Below are 24,541 nucleotides of genomic sequence, written 5' to 3' on the forward strand. Positions count from 1 at the left end.
TGTGGAAGCCAAGATGGGAATGCTTGAAAGGGTTTGACAAGCCAATTCTCCTTTACAAAAGTGAAGTGTGGATGTTAAATGCAAATGAAAGAAGAAAAAAAAAGTTGGAAGCTACTGAGAAGAACTGTTTGCATAGTATATTTGGCATAAGAAATGATAACAGAGAAATGTGGTGATATGTAGTCGTGGGTTAAAGAGTTGGCATAGATGAAAGGATGCTTCATTGTATGTTGAGATGGTTCAGTCATGTAGAAAAATTGACAATACCGGGTTGGTGAATTTAGTGTACAATTCAAATTGCCTGGGGAAGGAGGAGAGGAAGACCTAGAGGTGATTGGATAGATGGCTTGAAATATGTATTAGACATTAAGAGCCTTAATATCCAGCAAGCACAAGTGTACATAAAAGATAGGGATAAATGATGCAGAGTGTGTTTGTGTAATACACTGATATTGAGCCTTTTGTCATGGTATATGGAACTGCTAATGCTGAAGTGTTCTGCATAAGGGTTGATCCAGAATTCAGCGGTCAAAACTGTCAGTGACTGCTTTATTATTTGTCTGAAACTTTTTTCTTCTCTGCTTAGTCCTTAGTTCGGGTTGCTGGTTTTGACAAGCCTTTTCCATGTGTTTCTAACTCATAGAAAGTGTTGTTTCATAATTTGTTTTGGCAGATGTTTTACGAACAGATGACCTTCCTGACTTCAGTCTTCCATGTCTGAGCCTGAATAGCAATGCAAAACTGTAAACCATAAACTTTGAGAAAGGTCAGCATACTGCTGGGGAGCATGCTGTGTAGGTTTACGACACTGCAGTAGGAGTTCATCTGTGGTTCAGCATTTTGTGTGATTGTGGCAGTGACCATTGTCGTCTTTTTTTGGGAGCCACTCCTGCTAAGGAGTTCTTGTTAATTCTTCCCATTAGACTAGGTCTTGTTCTGATTTTCACCTCTCTTGTGCTCAAACTTTGATCATTCTAGACTGTATTAACTTGAGATTAGCAGAACAGTAATCTCTAATTAGTCGAGTTCAGTGGCTCCTTGACACCTCTAACCATGGTACAGGTCTACTCAAGCATTGAGTTATTCCCTTCTGTATTGTTAACAGTATTTCTCTAATGCACAAACAGACATGAAGTTCATCCTGCTGTGTCAGCAGTTCTGGTATTTGTGTCACTTTATACCACATACTGGTAGTCAAAATCTTTCATTCCATGCAACGATAATTCATCTTCATGTTATTTTAAAATGGCATCTTTTGTTTTCCTTTTACAGTAGAATTGAAACAAAGTTTTTTTTTTTTTTTATACAGTATCCCTCCTCTTACATTTCCCTTGATCCCCTTTCAGTCCATTGTTGGCGTTTGTCTATTTACAGACCATTTGTCACTGTTTTTAACAGGTGTAAGAGTGGATTCTTCCTCCCTGTCAGGCAGCCTCTGCATAGCCCAACAATGTTGGGTTGCTTCGTTCAGGCATATTCTACCCTTTTATTGGTCATAAGGCCATGTTTTCTTTTAGTCAATGAAATCAGGAAATCTTTCTTTCAAGAGAGTAGTTTTGTGTTTTTTTTTTTTTTTCAAGCTTTTCCATAAAAAGAATCAAGGCTGTTCATGGTACTTATTTGTCTTGGTTGGTCTTGGGGTATATCTCAAGATTTTCGTTTTTTTCATGGAAAATTGGATATTTCTTAGCTGATGAGTATGACTTTAGAGCAGTTTATAATTATTCCTGCTTGTAAATATTCCTGGGTTAATTGAAAGTGTTTGTCTTTGTGGGTATCTCACTGCAAATGGTTTTTCCTTATATTTACAAAGATGATAAAGCATATTAATAGAAAATTTAGTTTATAACTTGCATATTCAATTGAGAACAAAATATGAAAAATTTAGATCTCAGTATTAACTTTAGAAATAACTTTGCTGAATTGGGAAGTGATGTGCTTTAACATGCAATATATGTTGCTTGATTTGCAGTGATGTATTTGACATACATTTCAGTTATGGTAGGGAAGGAATAAAAGTATTTTCAGGAAGCAATAACACTTCTTAATCAAAAAGCTTTGCTGAGTGAAGAAAATGAGACTCCTTGTTACATGATTTAGGTTCATTGCTAGATTATATAGTTTGGAAATGACTCTATTAAGCCTTATACAGTACAAGAGAAGGCAGGATACTATATATATCAATAAATTCATGCTTTCCAAAACGAATTCTCTTCCATCTGTCTCGTGCACTTTATGCCTGAATTCTTGTCAGTCCCAAGTTCATCTATTCATTCTTAAAGACGAACATCAAGAGGCTTTTGCAAGTGAATATGGAAATATTCTGCATTTTTTAAAAACATACAACCTTAGAAGGAAAAACATACCTGAGAAGGTTCAGATACAGTATATCAGTGAAGATGGGAGCAACATCAGGCAATCAATGGGGATTGGATCAACTTTAGGAATAAATATCTGTCTGCTGGAAAAGAGGTGCAGCAGAGGGATATGGGGCAATAAGACAGGAACCTTGCATGTTGGATGAGACTGGGATGTAATAAAAAACAGAAAAATGGATGAGACTGGGATGTAATAAAAAACAGAAAAATGTAATTGTAGAAAAATTTCAGGGAGGAGATGAAGTTGACACCTTGTATACCTACTATCATTTTAATGTGGAAAGAAAGCCAGATGATTGTGAATCGTAGTAGAGGTGAAGAAACAGGTTTTGGAAAAGATGGGTTGCACAGTTTAATTATTTGACAAGAAATTGTGCAGCAGTGTATGAAATTTTAAACATTCCCTTCTGATGGCTTTTGTTGAGTATAAAAAAAGAATTTTATATCATCACCAGAACATTATTGTGGGAGGTCTTTTCATTTTGAGATTACTGTTAAATATGTAAAACTAATTGAAGCTGTCCATAAACAAAGCAAATGTCATGTTGATGGAAGTATGGCAAGCATATTTGCAGAAAGTAGTGTGGTTCTGCAGGGAAATGTTATGTCCTATCCTGCTTACTACTCATGGATATTTAAATAATAATAATAATAATAATAAAAGAAAAGTGTGTGGAGATGGAAAAGAAAGTTATAATTGGAGGGACAATAGGAACTTAATTGACTTAAATTATGGAGGGATGCTGTTTTAATCAGCAAAACACCTAAAGAAGATTTACAAAGCTTAATAGAATGCATCATTTCTAGAGATGGGACTTGCATTCATTAAAGTAAATCAAATTATTGAGGATAGAGTAGAGATACTGATATAAATAACACATTAAGTATAGCAGTGTATTTGCGAGTATTCATAAGCAAATTTACACAAACCCAAGGAAGCCACTTGATTAATGTAACAGCTTTTTTAATCTTGCTGAAAAACGTGCTTGTCATATAGACTGTAACAACAATTTATGAACATTTACAACTCTACCAGAGAGATCATTCCATTAAGAGAACAAATGACGTCTGGTGGTGGTAGATTGGAAGAGAGATGACCAGGAAATTATTAAATTAAATAATTAAAAATGCCATGTTGAATAATTTTGATTTTGAAAATTATGGAATTTAATGTCTCCTTTGAGGTTATAGATAGTCACATGAGCAATAAACATGGTAGAGATTAGAAAATTAAGGGTAAAAAATAGTACCACTTGTTACCAAATGTTATGGTCAGGATTGCCCTTTTTGTGTCACATAAGCAGTAACCATGGTAGAAATTAGAAAATTATTATAGTCAGAGTTGCCCCTTTTGTGTTATACTGCAGTGAATCCTGGAGTAGATTATACATAGTATGATATCAGTTTGGTCTCATACTTTCACCACTTATGTAACTTGTCCAGATTTATGTTAAGATATGCATTCATTTCATATCCCATCAGATAACTGAAAAAAGTGCAGTACCTATATACTGTACTGTGGTATGATATTTCAAGTTCAGCAGCCATGTCACCAGTGAAGACCAAAATCAGCCAGGTTTCTAGAATAGTTAAGATATAAGCTTAGTAACACCACCATGAACAGTAATTTTTCTGTCATTTTGTTATCCATGAGAGTTTAAAGGCTAAAATCCTTTTTATTGTAATATAGAAGTAAAATTTTATACATTTCTAATAGCCAGCTGTCGTAGCTATTTATACTTGTAAGATTGCAAAAATATAGCTTTGTTCCAGATGCATAGCAAGTACGGAAAATGTATCCATGGGATTTTGAAATTGGTTCAAGTTATGGTAGAAAGAATTTTGGTTCAAGTTATGGTAGCAAGAATTTACTGTCACTTTACTTGTACAAGTTATCAAATTAAGACTAAAGTGTCATCTTTGTTTGAATTAATTTTAAGGGCAGACAAAAATATACTTTCATAAATAGCTCATTAAGGACTTTTAGAAATTTTGAATTGATACTAATTAGGAATACGGTATTGGAAATTTTAGGAAGTCACTATTATGTGAATTGTCCTCTTTATACATTCAGTATTTTAAGTAGAAAATATTAAATGCTCAAAAATAACACTGCCTAATGCTAAGGGTGTTTTTTTAAGAAATATTTTAAGATATTTTATAGTAGAGAATTATGACCAAGTAATTCTTAAAAAGTACCAGTGCTTTATAATTATGTTTATACCATTGTTGCTATTTTTTGCATATCTACACAGTCAAGGTCTCATGAAAATTTTTTTAGGGAAACTTTTTTTTATGGTTAAAGTATAAGAGGTTTAAGCTGTTAACTTTTACTTTTTGGTATTTTTATTTAAGTGTGTTTGATCCGATTGCTAAACAGTGCGCATGACGTGAGATGGTGTGAGCATGCATGTGCATATTTAGGATTTTTATATACCCAGTATTGATTACTTTTCACTTTCATACTTATCATAGTTTTTTATATTTTCATAACTACATTTTTGCAGTACAGCCTTGAATAACCTTTAAAGCTTAGTGACTTACCTTTGCCTTCTGGCTTATAATTCGTTATGTGATTAGAAAACTGTAAACTATGTTGCATCATTCAAGGTTTTATATTGTGATATGAAAATTTCTTGCATAGTATTTTAAGGGTCTGTTAGCCATTTAAGAGTAAACATTTTTGAATGTATTGCTAATGTTATACCATCATGTTTATTACTGAAATTTGTTTTTTGTCGTCATCATAATCTTAATCATTATTCTGAGAACAAAAGTATTTAATTTAGGGCTGCAAACATTTTTGTGAAGGAAATATCCTCACAATAGTGGAGGAGTCATCAAAAACTGGCTATCATAGGAGGATTAATGTTGCATATGCTAAGAGAAATAAGATGTTTGTCCTGCTTTTGCAGTAAACAAAAATTCTTGGCACTGGATACATTAGAAATAAGATGTTAGAAGTTTTGGGGCTTAGTGAAACAAAAAAGAAAGAGCTTGGAAAGGGCAAGGGTAAAAGTGGAGTAAAGTAATATTGTTTATTGAAGAGAGTCAGAATCATTGGAAGTATTTCTGGGAGTCTGAACATTGTGCAGTCTAAACCATCTTTGGGATGAGGAGAGGGCAGTTTTGCTAGGTTAGCACAAATGCAAAAGGATATAATTAGATAGGTGGGTATGTGGTAGTCATGGTGTACACTGAGTAAATGAGAATGGAAAAACTTGTGAGTATGCATTCTTAAAAAGGCCTGGTTTTTGGCTCTGTGTGCTTTCTAATTAATGATGTTTGTAAGATTTATAAATAATAACTAAAAGAGTAATTTGATTCACTTGATAGAAGAATGGCTGGAATTGTATTTTATTACAGGGTACTTGGTTGAAGCTAATGAAGAACAGCAGTCAGGTTTATAAAGGGAGAAATATTGGTTCATACTCCTTGCAAGATGGTTTTCAGGCCCTTGAAACATTCTGAAAGGGAAATAATAATTTCATTTTTATTTCCTCATTGCAGAGGACCAAAGAAGAGAGAAAAATCCTGAAATAAACATAAATCCTTAAATGTCAAGTGAATAAGATTGTGTCAGTAATGAAATAGTAACTTTGAATGGTGTGTGCAATTGAGGTTTAAGAAGTCACATAATTTTTAGTGTTTTTTTATTTTCAAATATATATAAGTGACAAAGAAAAGCTAATATTTCCATTGTTTTTATATTTAAGGCATTTTTCTGTAAACGATACATATGGAGAACAGAAAAAATGTTGAAACTTTAAAGAATGGGACTTGAAATAAATACATTATATATTTTAAAAAGCTCATTATAGGATTTTTTCTCTCATTTTAATATTTTCAGATATTAGTAATAAAGTATTAAATACCTTTCTTTAAAGTTTTGTTGGGTTAGGATAAACTTTGCCAGAGGGATAAGGCTGCCCAGGAACCCCCTGGTATGGGGTTATTGTGGACCTTTTTAGACATTTGAACTTTTCATTTAATCAACAATAAGTTTGATTTCATGAAAATGAAGACCTCAAATGGTAGAAAAGTCTTTTTTCCAAAACTGATAGATGCTTAGTGCCATCTATGGATTTAAAAAAAAATTTTGATAACAGAAAAAATTAAACTTGTAAGAAATTTATCAAAATAAATTGAAAACCCCACAAACTCCTTGTTGCCACTTTATATTAATCCTCTGGTGGCTCAGTGTTTATGTAGCTTGGCAGTCATGAACTTAGGACCCTAGGGAACATTATATGAAAGAAAGATAGAAGAAGAATTGGGTAGGATCATGGATACAAAAGGAGGTAAAATATACCGAGTTTGAAGAAAAATTGATGTTTTTGGGTGGCTGGGACTACTCAGGGATACTGCCACATAGGTAGGAACAAATCAGATGGTTAGGAAGTTTCTCCAATGATAAGGAATATGTTATTTCAAAGGGTATGTGCAAAATACTTACGGACATGATATTGAATGACAAAAAAAAAAAAAAAATGTAATTCCATCTGAAATGCGTATGGAGAATGGAAATGTTTCAGACAAGAAAATGGATCTTAGAATAAATGAAGCAAAATGAGAGGTTTGGTGGAAGTATAGTACTGTATTTTGAAGGTTTGCTGAGTGTAAATGATACAGGACCATAACCTGTTGAGTTTGAGATTAAATTATAGCCTAGGTTGTATTCCATCTCTTGATGAAAGATGCGAAGAAATGACACGGAAGTGTAACTGAAAGATAATGAATGAGGGAAAGAGTGTAAATGAGAGTTGTAATTTCTGTTGTTGCAGAAGTAGCAGATAGATCTGAGAGTTCAGTTGCTTGTAATGGAAGAGGTTGAAAGATGATTTGAATGTTAGAACGAATGTTGTTTTAGATGGTGGAAGAATTGATATATGAAAGGGTAGAATGAGAAAAGCTGTATCTTATAATGGGTGAAGTCCTGAGCCAAATTTGTGGAATTTGAAATAAGAGTAAAGAGAGAGGTAAATAGGAATGCATGAAGGGAACACTTAGCCAGCTCGTGTAAGTGAAGTATTGTTGATTAAAGATGACAGATTTTCTTGGTATGTTGTAAATAGATAAACAGAAAAGGAAAGAGAGAAAACAGATGTGTAAATGATATCGCTGAAAGGATTGATTTTACATTTTGAGGAAGTTTTATCATATAGAGTCAAATATAATACTGTAATTTGGTAAAGGAGATAAAGCAAAGGAGATAAATTATTGTATTTAGAAGGCATCAAAGGGTGCTGGGAGCGTAATCCCTATAAGTTTATATGTAAGGGTTGGGGCACTGGTTTCCTGCTTATGACATGAAGTTTTTATTTATAATGTAGTAATACTTTAACCATACCACCAAGTTAATTGGGTTTATTAAGGGATTTTACCATCAGATTTTAGGGCGTTTTCTTGATTCAGGAGTTGACAGATAATTGGGATATTGACTGCTGGCTTATTTTCCCTTTTGAGATACCCCTCTCAGTGGTTTACATAAATAAGTAATTTGAAGTTTTTTCTGTGTATGGAGTAAGACATCTAGGACACAGCCCTTGTAGCATATAGACGCTAGTAGCTGGTTGTGTGAGACAGCTAACGGCCAAAACATTTTGTGAACAAGCATTAACAGTTGTGAATAATTACAATAACTGTTTGTGTTAGCTATTGCTTTTTGTGTGCATTCAGTCTAGGAACTAAGGATGATCTACTTTTAGTTTAGATAGGCTTAGCAAATTGATTACAGTATCGCATTCAAATCTAACATTAACAAACCATTAAATGACAAGAAAAAATGGTTGCAATGCTGCTGTTCCATTTAACTAATGTATATGGGGGTTTTCTGCTCCATGTTCTTGGATGTAGGGAAAATGTTAAGCAAATAAGAAAAGGTAGTTTGATTGACATTTTACTGTTATTCTTGGCAAAGTATTATATTTTTAACAGGATCAGCTAGTGTATATCCTTTTGTTTGAGAAGACAAATGTTCTTTTAAAGTATGAATAAAGCATGAATTCATTATACTGTGCTTCTACATCAAGAACAATGTATTGTGATGGAGATCAGTGAAATTGTGGGAACCTGGCCTGTTTTTGTCTGGTTATTTTTCATATTCTCTACAGATTGAAAGCTTTGTAATAACTATGGCTAAACACACGTCTTAAGATTGGATTATTTTTGTTTTAGCGTAATACTTTCAAAGTCATAATTGTAGATTATAAAGAAATTGGATGAAAAGGATTGATTACAATCTTACAGACTCCTAAAATATATATACCCACAGTGAAGACATGGAACAAAGGACAGCTTTGGTTATTTTACCTAAGAATTTTTAGGATTCTTCTGTCATGGTACAGTACTCGAATTACCTATGAATTGGTTGAAGGAATGGAAATTACAGGTACTTTTTGTTTGCCTTAAATACGTTTCATGAATTTTGGCAATATTAACCTATTACTTTACCATAGCTGCAAGAAAAGTTTCAACATCAATCTCTCTCTCTCTCTCTCTCTCTCTCTCTCTCTCTCTCTCTCTCTCTCTCTCTCTCTCTCTCTCTCTCTCTCTCTCTCTCTCTCAAAATATACTATATAAAATTAAATGAAGTGTGATGATAGTGCAAGTATATTTTCAAAAGAAGGCAGGTCAAGACCTATATTGGAATGTCTAAATTCATGTATCGTAAGTAGTACGTAAAGTAGATGCTAAAAATTTGGTATAACGTAGAACATATGGAAAAATTAAGCAGTAAGTTTTCTTAAGGTTTATATACATTAGATCCTCTGAAGAACAGCCGTTCATGAAATATTTCCATAAATTAGGTATTAAAGCAATTATATGTAACCCATGGGTGATAGCCTTGCATTTCATTGCAGGCTACCAGCCAGTGAGTGGACCAATGCCGGTTAAAGCAAATTACACAGCCACCACCTCAGATGCCAGCATTCCCTACAAGGCTCCTCCCAAGGGTTCACCAGTGGCAGCAGCCCCACCCTATTCCTCTCCTCCCCGTCTTACTTCCCCCCCTCCTCCAGTGAAAGGGTCACCTTACCAGCCAGGTGCTGAGCCATATCCACCATCCTACCAATATCAGACTTATAGTTATCATCCTGCCCCTCCCCCACCCCCTCCCCCTCCTCCCATTGCCCCTTATGATAAGTATTATCCTCGGGGAGCTACATACCATCTCTACCCTCCGTCTTACACTGGGGGTCAGTATGCTGCCCCTGGTGCAGAGTACTCATATCCACCGCCCCCACCCGGAAGTGTTCATTACTCTCAGGAGAGCTACACCTACACCCTGTGTGTGCCTAACTCACCTCCCCAGGGGCCTCCGCAAGCGCTTGCTTTACCGCCCCCACCACCACCCACTTCCAATGCCCCTCACCCTCCTGCATATGCCACATATCACTACATGGATTATACACCGGTCTTCACGTATCCTCCCCCGGGTACGATTGTTAAGATAAACTTCATAGGTGTGTTTTGTTTGCCCTGTTTGTTTGTTTGTTTGTCTTTAGGTGCATGCCCAGTGGATATTTTGTTATTGTCTTGTGCTTTTTGGCTTTTGCTTTTTTTTATTTGTTATTTCTTATGCTGTTTATGTACACGTATATATTATTTCAGCTTTTATCAGTTTGTTTAGGTTATCCCTTAAGCATGGTTCAAACAATGTCATAGTATGGATATATGCCTAAAGATTTTGTTATTAGTATAGACTTTTTTTTTTTATTACTGTAGCATCAATTAGTTGTAGATAGCTTACACTCTGTTGAAATTAATGAATTACTATATTATTTTATTTTGTTTTACAGGACCCTCATCGCAAAGTACAATATGTTGTCCAGTGGATCCAAAAAACGTGCATACTGGGCCCCCTACTGGAAGTGGTAGAGGGCCAGAAACTCCAGCAAATAGCATGGGGCAGTGCAGTGGGGGTACAGGCCAAAGTGGAGGGGGAAATTATCATTATCAGTACCCTCCAACTCAACAGCAGCCACCTCATCAACCACACAGTGGAACTCAACAAGGATGTGGTACCACACCTGTCTACCAGACTGGTCCTCTTACCACTGTAATGACCACTGGTACTCAACCAACCATCCAGGTGTATGGTGCTGTTGTGCCCCAACAAGCATTAACTTTTGTTCCATCCCAGGACACCCAGGCTGCTACTGCCCCTCCTCCTAGTGCCCCCCCACCAGTGCCTGCCCCAGTGCCTCCCAACGTGCCTCTCTCTCATCCTCAACCTGCCACCACAGCTTCTGCTACTACAGCTACTACAATGGTGGCCATAGCACCTATAAGTGTAACTGTACCTATGGGGCCAGGAACTCAAGTTGGTGCTCCACAGTCTGCAGTTAGTTCTGACAAACAGTTAGCTGTCACTTCTGAAAAACCAAATGTCTCAGTTTCAGAGGTTCCTCCAACAACTGCCATGGTGTCACATTCAGCTACAGCTTATGTAACAGGGGTGTCTCAGGCTAAATTGGTGTCAATGCAACCTCCTTCTCCTGGGCGACCACAACCTGTAACAGCTCCTACACATGTGACATCAACTGTGATGTCTGGAAGATTTTCTGTTACAGCTCCAACACAAGTCAATTCATCAGTTTTACCAGGAAGACCCCAACAAGCTGTAGCTCCAACTCAGGTTACAACAGCTATTGTGACTGGCATGCCCCACACAACAATTGCATCTTCCCATGTTCCCACATCCTCAGTTACTGTGACTCCAAGATCAAATCTGGGCACAACAAAAGATAAGAGTATTTTTACTGCCAGTATGTCTCAGCCTTCCACATCATCCAATATCTCTATGTCTTCTGGAAAGTCCCTGGATGTACCAAAAGAACCTGTGGCAATTGGTACTTCAGGTGTTACACAAATAACTACTGCTGTCGTTACTGGTGTGCCTAAGTGTAGCTCATCAATTCATGTATCAACAGCTTTAGCAGATTCTGAATCCAAATTGACATCTTCAGTGGGCATGCATGTAACTAGAGAACAGGAATCACTGGTTCATGCAAAAAATAATGATATAATAGATATTGTAGATTCTCCCACAGACTGCACCTTAACTAAAGTTTGTACAGAAAGTATAACATCACAACCAGAAGTTATAGTGGACACCTCCCGGTATAACACAAGTTCAGTTGGGAATAACAGTTCTGTTTCTGTTGTGCCAAAGCTGCCAGGAACATCAGTGCAAAGCACCACAGCTGTTGTATCAGGTGTGCCAAAACCACCAAAATCTTCATCACAACTTGCAACCGCTGTTGTGTCAGGTATACCTAAAGCTTCCTCCAAAGTTTGTGGATCAACTGAAAGTGGACCTTCCAGCTCATTACCATATTCAGTACAGTCTGGTATTGTGGGTAATTGCAGTGTCTCAGAATCAGTGAAAATTTCCCATTCTGTTTCTATTTCTAATGAGTCATTATCATCGTTATCAACAAAATTTACTACAGCTGTAGTTTCTGATGTGCCTAGACCAACCAAAGCCTCGAACCAAGCCACCACAGCAGTTGTCTCATGTCTGCCCAAATCTCCAAAAGTATGCACACAACTAGCTACTGCCATTGTTTCGGGTGTACCAAAGCAACCTCAAGATATACCTTTGTCATCGACAGCAGTTTCTGTTGTGCCCCCTTCATTTAAGTCATCTCAAGATACTTCATTAGGTATCCAAGCACTTTCTAGTCCTCGTAAAGCATCTCCACAAGTCACCACAGCAGTTGTGTGTGGTGTTCCAAAGTCAGTTAGTGCAGTAGAACAAGTTTGTTCTGCTGTAACTGGCTTACCTTCAAAATCACCGCGGTTACCACCTGCCACCACTGCCATAGTTTCTGGGGTCCAAAAGCTAAATACATCTTCACTGCCTGTCCATACGGTTTCTGAAGTAGCTAAGTCTCCATTTCCCCAAACATCTGTTAATGCTTGTGGTGTAAATAAATTGGCCTCATCTCAGTCAAACACAGCAATTGTGTCTGGTGTTCCTAGGGTATCTGTGGCACCTACTCACATTACTAAAATGAAACCGGACGTGTCAAAATCTGTAACCGAAAATACATCAAGTGTCAGCAATTCTGGGGCTGCAAATACCACACAAGCTGCTAACCTCATAAGACCTCAAGTTCCTTATGTAAGTAAAGAAGGCCCTAGTCCTCTGCAAACAAGTTTCAAGAAAGATAATGTGATGCAGTCGCCTTCACAAGAAAATAAAACAATGGCAGTATCACCAGTAATAAGTACAGTGCCTGATTCCCATGCTAATGTCTCTAACTCGGTGAAAATCATTAAAGAAGGATCAAAAACTACATGCTCAGTGTCCCCCATGAATGTTAGTGAAGGACTTAAAGTTTCTCCAGTATTGAAAAGCAATAGAGAAAGCACATTAAACATTCCTAGTAATGTCATAGAAACACCCAAACCAATTAGTAGCATATCGTCTAGACTACCCATTGCAGATTTGAAAATTCCAGAGCCTACTGCAAATTGGAGTCCAAAAGGAATAGACAGTGCAAGAAAAAGTGATCCATATTGTGCCTCAAATATTCTTACCCAGACTACTGTCAGTACAGCACCTGTGTCAGATTCAACACATACAACCAGCTGCCTGTCACTGAAGAGTTCCAGTCATGTTGTTGCTTCTTCCTCAGTTGTTAATTGCAGTGTTAACCAGGTGAACCATAATCTTAGTACCCCAACAGCAACAAGTACAGCTTCTTTGTCTTCATCTGTTTGTACTATTGATGCAAAATCAGTTGTGGGGGAAAGTGGAAAAAGTCTAGCTTGTAGTAAAGTACAGCAGAATACAACAAAGGAAGGAGGAAGTAGTGTCAATAGTGATTCACATAGCTCAGGCTATCAGAGGCCAAGTACTCGTCATCTTCTCTGCCAGTCATTGCCTAGACCAACATTAACAAAAACTGCAACAGCAAGTTTAGCAAAACCTAAAGCCTCGTCTAATTCTAATATCCAGAGAATGTTGGTGAAATCTGAAGATAAATCTAAAGATATAAAACCTAACATTCCAGAAGATGTTCCTAATAACCTAAGTAATTCAAATTCTTGTGGCTCTTTTTCTACTATAATGCCTTTGAAAGTATCCACAAAAAAGGAAATAGATACAGAACTTGAAGATGTGAAAACGGACATTGTCAATACAGTACCTGTAGGTCGTAAGAGAGGTAGGCCTCCAAAAGTACGTGATTCCAGTAGTGATAGTAATACAGCTTCAGATTCAAGTGCTTATCATAACCCTAACAAGGTGAAGCCCAAATTAAGTGCTACACTTGAAAAAAAACCTTTTACTAAAGAGGAGAGTGATGTGAAAAGAAGTAAATTGTCGGATACAAATCTGCAGAGTGGGAAAACCTTGAGATCACAATCTGAGGATAAAAAGAAATTGAAATTACACTGCCCTAAGACACCAAATTCGCCATCAAAGAGTATTGATAGTAAGCAAGACATAAAGTTAACCAGTGCAATTAAAACTGAAGATATGCCAAAAATTAAAGTTGAAAAAGTTTCCCCTAAAGGAGTAGCAAAGCATTCACCCCCTTTGAAGGATGCCTCCAAAGAAATGTTTTTTAAAAGTAGTTTTTTGAATGGTCAAGAATTGCCTCTTACAAGTCCTTTTTTATCGAAAAAATGTGATTTGTCTGTGCCTGGAAAAACTATGGGGTTTAATAGTTTAAAAGATACAAAATCATCAAAAGAAATAAGGAAATCCCCACCTGTGCTAAATGACCAAAGAATGTCTAAAAATAATGTAGTTACACCAAAATCAAAACCAAAGGAGGTTGATAAAAAATTTTTTATGTCAAGTAATACTCTTAAGAGAAAAAACAGTGATATATTAGGAGCAGATGAGGCAAAAAATGCATCATCCAGTATGGCCAAGGCAAATCCAAGTGAAGGTTCCTCTTCATCCTCTAGAAGTTCTGTGGGTGTAAAGCAGCAAACTTTAAAATCCCAGAGGAAAGAGAAAGTTTCTAAAGGGAGTTCTCATAGATCTTCCCCTAATGGAAAGATGAATAGAAAGAAAAGTCTCCTGTCATATTTGAAAGAAAAAAACAATGAAAGTGATACTTCAAGTGTTGATTCTGAAGCTGCTAGTGGTAGCCGTAGAAGATCAAGGAGCAAGGAGGACTCCCCAAAAGCCAATAGTGCCTCCTCTTTCCCTCCTTTTCCCCCACAGCCTATAAATCAGGGTTCTCGTCGCCGTAGTGCTGCCGCCCAGGGAAAGAGTAAAGCCCCTAAGAAACCAAAGTGGGTTAATAATTGGTCTTGGGAAGGTGAACCTTTCGAAGGGAAGATATGGTTACGAGTAAGTGACTGTGTTTTTGTATGTATTTATAAAACTAAAGTTTCAGAATTTATCAGACCAGTTTTTGTGTTCTGTTTAAATTAAGTCCTATTTTATTCTATAGCATATACAGTAAAGCAAAGGTTTTTTTTTTTTATAGTGATCAGCAAAATATGTATTCTATTGTACTCAGTATATTGTACTTTGTAAGGTTAGAGAAAGTGAGCTTCCCTTTGTAATTCTCAAAGTTGTAGGGACTTGTCTCTTACTGCTTAATTATCACTTGCTTCAGATTCTTCATTAAGTTTTCTTATGTATAGCCTTGGTTAAAAATTACCGAGATGGATGAAATAGTAAACAGACAATTTTTATCTTTTCAGAGTATGATTCATAATTGAAAGTACTGTATTGTATTGAACAAAATTTTACCTGATGAAGGAAACATTGAAATGGTGTTGCAATTTCCATGCAGTAAACTACTTATAAAAGAAGATAACTGTGTATTGTACAGTGAAATCAGTTAGCATAAATATTTTTGCAATTTAATTAAATACCAAGTTTTAAACAGGAAATGTTATTTTCGATGTTAAGTTGCCATAGTCATCAATTTTAATTGTTCTATTTTAAGGAAATGGTTTAATAATCAAGTTGCTTTATTAGCCAACACATTCATGTGCTATGTTGGCAGAACCCAATAATGACAACTGTTAATGGTGTATGCATGCACACAAATTAAAAGTTGTGGAAGGACAAAGATTTTACAATTTGAAGTAGTCAAATATAGGCAGACTGCAAGACTAATACATTCTGGGGAAGAATACGTATAATACAAAAAGGGGGAAAAGAAGATGACTAGGGCTATACAAGTTAGGAAGGGGTGAAGATGTCAAAACTGGCATGAATAAAAGCAGACCTGGACTTATGACCAAACTGTGGTATGAAAATCTTTTAACTTCGAGATTCCTGGGTGATCCAAAACTTGTGTGGTAAAATGCACTCATTTTAAGATGATTACTTATGAGGTTTAAAGTTAAGAGATAATTTTCTGTTGCTTGCTGTGAATTTATTTTTCAGGGGGTAATGGTTTTGATATAATTTTGAAGCCAAATAGTTGTAATTTTAAGTATGTTTAAAAATTATAAACTCAAAGCATCAGAGTTAGCAGACAATAGAAATTCCTTCACTTTGTGTATTTCTTTTAAGCAAATTGATTTGTAAATTTTCCACCATGAAAAATACAGTGTTAACTTCGTGATGTTTAAGTTTCTCTATTTAGAACTAACTTTAACCATAATCTCTTCAAACTGCTTTTCCTGTTGTGTGAAGTGAATTTAAACTACCCCCAAACACCCTTCTTTTGTTATACTGATACTGTGTGATATGAAAATATTAATTTCTTCTATTGTCTATGGATGACATTAGAATCTCCAAGGGTTAATAATACTGACTGACAATCATATTTAGAAAGGATATTAAGAAAACAGTAAAAGCAGGGACTATGGACTGCCATATGCTATTCAGAATAGCTGCTTTAAATTAATTTTGTGATGGTACCAGCTTTTTTTATCCATGCGTGTGTGTGTGTGTGTGTGTGTGTATAGTATGTTTATTCCAGTAATATCTAGCATTCATGTAATTACTGTTCTGACGAGAGCCGGTGTTGCTTAACTTCACTGATTGAGGGACTATAGTCGGTTTCATTTCATCTGTCCACTTACACATGAAGATGTGGCAGTGGCACATGCGCATGGGTAGCAAGTAGTTGGCTGACAATCGATGTTTCCAATATTGTTAGCTTATTGTGATAAATATTAAACTATTTCTTCAGTAACATTTGAATTAAATATTTACAAAGAACCCTTGCCCCATCTTTTATATATAAATAGTAAACATGCCAATTTGTACTATGCCAACAAAAGCACACAAAAGATGAGCTTGTATCAAACAGTCTACTCAGATCAAATGCAAGTGAATGATGAACTTTCAATAATTAGGATTTATCTCATTAGCATAGCCCAGACTGCACTTAGACCTATGCTCACAGACTGTTCAAATCACAAGATTTTCTTATTCAGTTTTTATTGTATGTAGTTTCATTGAATATAAAAATAAGAGAATTCTTTGTAATTGGTTGGCCTGTCGCATGGAGCCACGGGGGGGCGATGAGAGTGTAACTTCTTTGAGGACAAACAGCAGCTATGCTATCAAAAAATTACTATTATGATAATAAAGTAATGTCTACATTGATAAACTGAAAAATAGCTTTTAATATTGTTTACTGCTGAAACATGAAGCTAGGCCTATGCTGCTGATATGCCAGATACTTTACTTGACTGACCTTTTCAGCACATTCATTTCAGTAGATTTTTTTTTTTTTTTTTTTTTTAGTGTAGTCTATTCATTCTATCGAAGTATCATTCCACTGCTCAACAATGAAAAAATATGTATAAGTCTAGGCTAGCCTTAGATAATATTTCATGCTTTTTCAAATATTAAGCTACTCATGTAATTTTTATACAAGAAATTATTATTGAAATACCTTTTATTTGCACTAACACAGTCAGTTTCTTTTTATTCAACTACAGTGAGATAAAAAAATAATTATTTAAAGCCCATCATTCATTTGTGTTTGGCCTGAGTAGACTATTACAAGTTCGTCATTCATGTGCTCGTATTGTTATGTTATCAATATAAATTGGCATTTTTGGGATCTAAATAAAAAGTTGAGAGGGTGCTTTGTACATATAAGCATTCAGTTGTATTACGACGAAACATTGATTTCAGCCAATTGAGAGCTAGATATGCTTATTGCCACATCTACTTAAAACCTACATTGGTGAGTGGATTGATGGAATGAGTAGACAGACGAAATGAAATAGGCTAATGCCGTAGCAGGCTTCTCTCAACCTTGGCATTCACTGGTGGTAGATGACTGCCAAATTTCAGGTACTAAGCCAAGGAGGACATTCAGTGCCATAATAAGTTACTGTATATGCAAAATGTATTTATGCACATCAAAATGCTCTTCCAGTAGACAACTGGCACTAAAGCTCTTGAACTTAAGCATCTCCTTTCTTATGGAATTTTATTTTCAAAGTTAATTGCTATTGTTTGTTTTTAATTGATAGTTTTGTTATTTAGTTAACCAGTAATGCCTATGTAACATTATTAAAGAAATGCATCATAACTTGGTTTTGAGTTTCAAAGGCGTTCATATAATTAAATAAAGTTTTGTTGTCTATTCATACTGTTAAGTTAGTTCCTTCACGAACCCTGGGTGAATTACATTGTAACCTTAATTTTAGGAGCCAGTTATTTCATCATTGCAGAGAATGTAAAAAATGATTTATGGGTATGAAAAATCCCAACTTAAACAGAAATAGCTCTCTCACAAATCAATATTCTTTTACAAGCATACTCATGTGAATAGGAATAAATTTGCAGAGAAAATACTCTACAAGGACACTATATAGAAAATGTAAATAAAAAAATTTTAACCATTTTTTTTGTTATTATAAAATTTTAATTAATTTTAGATATCAGTGAAAATAATGATAATATGATTTCATGTGTCTTCCAGGTACAGTTTTACCATTGCAAATTTAATCTGTGTAGGTTGTTTAGCCAAGTATTGTCATGAATTTAAAATTTAAAGATTACAGTACTTGTAATAATTTACCACTTCAATGTTCTGTACTTAATTTTGAATTGCATACCAATTTACCACTTCAGTGTTCTGTACTTAATTTTGAATTGCATACCAAAGACTACTGATGAAAGTTAACACCAAAATACTTTTCAACAGAACGATGAACTGCCATTAGTTCGAACTTGCTATACAGCCATACGCCACAAGGAAGGAGATATTGTTCGGGTCCGAGATTGTGTATTGTTAAGGTCTGGCACACGGAAAACTGACTTGCCATTTGTTGCAAAAATTGCCTCTCTGTGGGAAGATCCTGAAACTTGTAAGTACTGTATACAATATTTGCTTCTTTTTTTTTTCTTGGTTACCAGTACCATGTGTATAACAAAAAGAATCCATAGTTTAGGCTCTTTTCTATGTAACAGGTGTCCCATCCTTTCTCAAAAAGTTGAGTCTTGATGTAACCAAGCTATGATCTTGGGTCCAAGAATATCCAGGAAATCACTAGTAAGTAGCTCCATCACCAGTCTGTGTTCGGTGATCTTCACTTTTGATGTTTAGAATAAAATCTGTGTTTGGTGATCCTCACTTTTGATGTTTAGAATAGTACTTTAAACTGTAGACAGTTTAAAGGGTAATAACTACATTAGGAGCATTTTTAATACAGCCTTTTCTTATAAAGCCTCCATCCTTTTAATATTTATTATATACAGCTTTCTCTTATGGAGCCCCCATTCACAGAAAATACTTTATAGTAATTAATTCTAATTCCACAGCATTAGTATATCCCGGGCAATCTTAGGTTAATTAAGGGTAGTATTATAATTACATTTGTATGATTTTAAGTGATCAAATGAAGTCCTCCAACACTGCTGAGGAGCACATTCCAAGCTCTCCCCCAGGTGAGACTGCAGTGCATGTGCTTGTTTCACCACTGTCTACCTCTGTTTTGTTGGCAGCTCTGCTGGAGTACTGACAGATGTTCCCATACTTCAGTGACCCATCTTTCACCACTGTTTCTGCTGAGGAACTCCTGTTGAGCCTCTTGTAGTGTATTAAGCCAGTTTAATTTTTTTTTTCCAATAAATTTGTCAGTGATATACTCAGTTTATTCATGATTTTGTTTTTCAGTAATATTGGCTCAGTTTATTCATGATATGTTCCTACTGTATAGTAACTAATTCTTCTCAAGTAGGTAGCTGTTGGTTGGGATGAGATGTAAACAAGCTTAATTAAAATGTAGGTCCTTTATTAGGTAAGGTTACAGTGCAACAAGGGCAATGCATGTGAGTAACTGAACTTGGAGAGGGTAAGTGGAGTACAGCTAAGCATTGGATTTGAGTGTGCTTGGTTGCCACTTATCATTTATACATGTGAGGTAAGAATACGGTTGCCACCTATCAGTATACAATGTTAAATACATGGGAAGCAAGAATACGTTATACATTGACAAATACATGTTACATATAGATTACAGTATAGTATCTACACCTCCCTCCCCCCTTCACACTCATAGTCCCATCTCAAGTGGGTTCTTCATCTACAAACCTGGGAGATTTACAAGGGGCTGTAGGAGGACTCTTTTGTGTCATGTGAAAGTCCACAGGGATGTGAGGTAGAGGATCAGCACTGGGGGTCGGTACTGGTTACAGGAAGCACCGGTTCCTCCAGTATACTCCTCCATTGGAGAGAAGTACTTCTTAGTCCTTTGACCTGCCATGGCTCATGACAATCTTGACCTTGTCCCAACGGAGAGAAGTCGGATCCTGGATCCTGACTGACTCCAACTTCTAGCCTGGGTAGGGGACATGCAAATTGATTGTACGACCTTTGTACAAGTTCAGCTCTGGTGGTAGAACGGCGATCACAGGAGTGAGGTGGGTGGCCATATAGGATTTGTGCAGGGGAGCAGCCCGTGTATTTTTGGAGTGTTCTGTAACTCCAAGAGGCCACGGTCGAAATCTTTATAGTAGATGTTGCCGGAGGGCGCCATCTTCAGTATAAGATGCTTCACAGCCTTCACAGCAGCCTCGGCATGGCCACTGGACTGCAGGTAGTGCGGGGAAGTAACAAGATGATGTACTCCCCATCACTCCTTGAAATTCTTGAATTCACAGCTAGTGAATTGAGGTCCACCATCGGTCCTGAGGCGAAGTGGGACACCAACCTCCCTGAAATATCTGCAGAAGATCCTGATCATTGCAGAGGTAGTGTCACTGCAGCATGGGACAACCAAAGGCTAGCCAGAAAGTCTGTCAGTTACTAGTCGTCGTTTTGAAGAGGTTCCTGCCAGAAACAAGGTTGTAAGACCTGGCAAGGCTCGCATGCTTGGACAGTATTTGCGATGTCAGAGTCAATTCCTGGCCAGTAAACAGTCTGTCGTGTCCATCACTTTGTGGCTTCTATTCCTCTGTGACTGTCATGGATTTGTGATTGAGTGCAGTGGCGAAGGGCGGCAGGAACTACATCCTTGCTCCATAAAGTATGAGTTCAGTGTCAACTGAGAGGCTGTCCCGTAGTTGCGAGAATGAGAGCAACGAATTATGTAAGTTGTAACAATTTGTAGGAAATCCTGAGAGCACGCAGTTTTGAAGATGGAGGTATGACAGGTCCTCCCTTGCAGAAGCACGAAGGCCTTGAATAATGCTGTCAGCGTCCTGGGGTGAGGCATTGCTCTCTTGGGCTGCTGCATGGGCAGTGGTGAGGGTCCTGACGTATGGCCCAGCCTCAACACAGTTTCATCCTGTGGTGTGAGCTGATTGACAGGGGCACGCGACAGGGCATTGGGTATGCTGAGCTGCTTGCCAGCACACCACACAGCTGTGAACAGGTAGTGAGATTTTCTTCTTGAGACATTGCAAACGGGCATTCTCGACCACATCTAGAGTGTAATGGTTGAGAATTGGCACCAGTGGGCGATGGTCTGGCACCAACGTAAAATGCTGGAGGCCTGTCAGGTACAGTTTGCATCTGGACATAGCCCAGGTTACAGCTAAAATCAACTCGATTGTGGCGTAGCACGTCTTGCTATCTGCGAGGAATCGAGAGCCACACTGCACTAAGTGGAGTCTTCTTCCATTGCTGTGGCCCTGTAGAAGGGCATATCCTCCATTGAGTCGAGAAGTGTCTGTCTGTAGGATAACTGGGAGGGGTGGATCAAAGGAGACAAGGACTGGTGGACTACCCAGGGCAGTCTTCACTTGGCGAAATGCTTCATCCTGGTCCACGGTCCATACAAATGCACGCTTGGGACTCATAAGGGGTCTGAGAAGCTGAGCTGTGTTCGCTATCTCAGGTGTAAAGTCAGCCAATTGGTTCACTAACCCCAGAATGACTGAAGGTCTGTCAGATTCGTTGGCGTAGGTAAGTCCTTGATTGCTGCTACTTTGTCAGGGTCCGCTGAAATGCCATCTTTGAGATCTGAAATCCGCAGAAGGTAATGCTGGAGGCAGCAGCTACAAACTTGCCCTTGTTAAGTGTCATGCCAAACTTGCAGCTCCTTGTCAACATCTCATGGATTCCTTGTGGATGGCTGGGGAAATCCTTGTCAAACAGTAGCAGTAGGATGTCATTGACACGATTCTTGACACCTTGCAGAGCCTTGTCTCCTCGAAGGCACTAGGCGTCTCCTGTGGCCACAAATCCCATTGGACCTCTGCAATGCTGCAATCTGCCATAGGGTGTGATGAATGTGGTTAACTTTTGATCCTCCTCTGCAAGTTGCATTTCCTAGTACCTGTATAGGGCATCTACTGTGATGAAGAACTTGGCCTTCGGATCAACATTATGGACGCTAGACAATGGTATGGGTGGGCTGAGGGTTCATTACCGGCGGGCTTAATGATACCCTGATCTACCATGAACTCGAGCTCTGGCTTGACTTGTTCCCGGAAGGAATAGGGTATCTGGAGAGGTGCATTGATGGCGAAAGGTATGGCGTCTTCGTGGAGGTAGATTTGCATTGGGGGTCCTTCCATCAGCTTTCTTCAGTTCTTCCCTAGAGAGCAGCACATCCTTGAACTCTCTTTGAAAAAAGTCTCTGGCTTCGATCGGCGACATGGTGGCATGAAGAGGCAGCTCTGAACACCTATTGACATAGGTAACATCCAGAATAGGTCTGGGAAACTCCGGCGGAATGGCCAACTCTTTGCAGTTGCTGTATGACAGCAGTGGCATTCAGACACCTTCATGGACTTGGATCCCCGCAGAGCAGGATCTCTCAGGTAAGGTGAGAGTGGCTGTGAAGGATCCTAAGGTAGGTGTCATCGTAGAGCTATCTGCAGTGAACATCAGGTTAACTGGTGGGAGGTGTGTGCTCCTAGGAATGTGCAGAAGGTCAAGATGCTGGTGGCCCATAACAGAGAAGTCGGCACCTATATCTGGCAACATCCGACTCCTGGATGTGATGTCACCATACGGGAGGGAAATGAAGAGTGGCTGCAGTGTGTCTTGATAGAAGAGGGTCTTCCCATCTGACGACAGCTGGGGTTCTTGCCTGGAGAGGGTGGTGTAGGGTTGGCACTGGAAGTGGCACCCTTTTTGGCATCCCTTGTCTTCTTCCAGCAACACTTGTCATAATGTCCCTGTCGATTGCAGTGGTGGCACTGGACCTATCTGGCAGGGGACCTCTGTGCCTTGGCCCAATGCCCTTTGTGGGTACAGTTGCTGCAGGTGCCATCTGCTGCTGGACAATTCTCTGTGGATCCGTGCATGCGGTTGCACAATTGGCATGAAACACTGTGATGGTGTGGCATCCTTTCCATGTTTCTTCTGCTTCCTGTAGTTTGAGAGGGTGAAATACAAATTGCAGAAGTGGCCTTCCTGGTGGCTTCATAGGTGCAAAACATGTTGATAATATCCTGTAGAGAGGCACTGGCATTGAGGGCTATGAGTTTCTCAGTCAGTTCTTCATCCCTGACTCCTGCGAGGATGACCATCTTCATCTGGGTTTGCTCACAAACTGAAGATCTACTGGGACAGATGTCTGCTTCCTCTGCAGTGTTCTTGAGTCTTATGTAAAAGTCTGAAAAAGACTCTCCCACTAACTGTTCGCAGGTGAGGAGCTCCCTACAACATAGATTCTCGTGAAAGCTTTTGATGAGTTCTTGAAGGGTATCCAAAATTTTGTCGATACTTAGTCTGGTATTTGGAGATATGTCTAGGGTGTGCTCAAGGATCCTTTGTCTCTCCAAGGCAAGACACATCCTCATCTGGATTAATTGTTTCTCTCTGTGTAACTTAGGCAGATCCACCATAACTGAATAATCGCCCCATTGACATCCCCATTCCCGAAAAACTTGAAAAGTTGAATCTGGGCGAAGGGGGTTTAGGTTCTGGGCGATTGCTTTCTGTGGAGGGGGTACTGACGGGGTCGCTGCACCCTCTGGTGGCGCGGTAGGAGTTGTAGGTGTCAAAGGAGGTGCTAGGGCTTCCTGTGGTTGCTTGTTGTGTGAGGAGATCTAGCATTTGCAGAAAGGCGCTGTAGCTGTTTGCTTCCTGTTGCCTGCGAATTTCTCTCTCTCTCTCTCTCTCTCTCTCGTTGAACCCTTAATTCTTCCTGTTTCCTTTGTCTCTCTTCTTTTTGTCTCCTCTTTTCCTCGTCTGATCCTGGCATGATCCTCGATCTGTGATTTCTTCAGGTATTGTATGAGCGAAAGGAACTTAGTTGATTGGGATATTGTCACCTGGGGATGGAGAGCGGGTGGGGACTATGGATGGTAGACAAGGCCTTGTGAATGCTGGGCGAGTGGGGTGTCATCACATTCATCCTGAGAATGTGGAGAATCCATTGTGAATAATGTTGTTTACCCCCAACACAGGCCAAAAACAGAATTTAACAGAAAGGTACATTATCAGTATTGTAAGTGCAGTGCGTGAAATACTGGCACTAGTTGGCTCGTTAGCACCACCTTACACTGCATGTACGTGACGTACATACCAACAAACAGAGTCCATTGCAGAGAGAGAGAGAGAGAAAAAAGTCAGTAAACTGTTGGTGTATGGTCCTCTGTTAGTTTTCTTCCAGTTCACTGTAAGTCTGTAACTTCACTTGCTTCTTGTAACTTCTTCCTGTAATACCTCACTCTGCCATGTTGGTCAGGATGAGACGTGAGACAAGCTCATCTAAAATGTAAGTTCTTTATTATTTAAGGTTACAGTGCAACAAGGACAATGCATGTGAGCAATCAAACTCGGAGAGGGGGAGCAGAGTACTGT

At 38.2% G+C, this 24,541-nt stretch overlaps 1 protein-coding gene across 1 annotated transcript in view; it reads left to right on the top strand.

Annotated features, from left to right (window-relative positions):
- The window catches only part of LOC136834065 (uncharacterized), a 47,916-nt gene that overhangs the window by 10,855 nt on the left and 12,520 nt on the right, over positions 1–24,541 (top strand). The window contains exons 4-6 of the mRNA XM_067096322.1: positions 9,242–9,817; positions 10,181–14,700; positions 18,485–18,647. Coding sequence (XP_066952423.1) covers positions 9,242–9,817; positions 10,181–14,700; positions 18,485–18,647 — 5,259 coding nt within the window. The remainder of the gene's footprint in view (positions 1–9,241; positions 9,818–10,180; positions 14,701–18,484; positions 18,648–24,541) is intronic.

The sequence above is a fragment of the Macrobrachium rosenbergii genome, chromosome 53 (assembly GCF_040412425.1).
Source record: "Macrobrachium rosenbergii isolate ZJJX-2024 chromosome 53, ASM4041242v1, whole genome shotgun sequence".
Classification (NCBI taxonomy): domain Eukaryota; kingdom Metazoa; phylum Arthropoda; class Malacostraca; order Decapoda; family Palaemonidae; genus Macrobrachium; species Macrobrachium rosenbergii.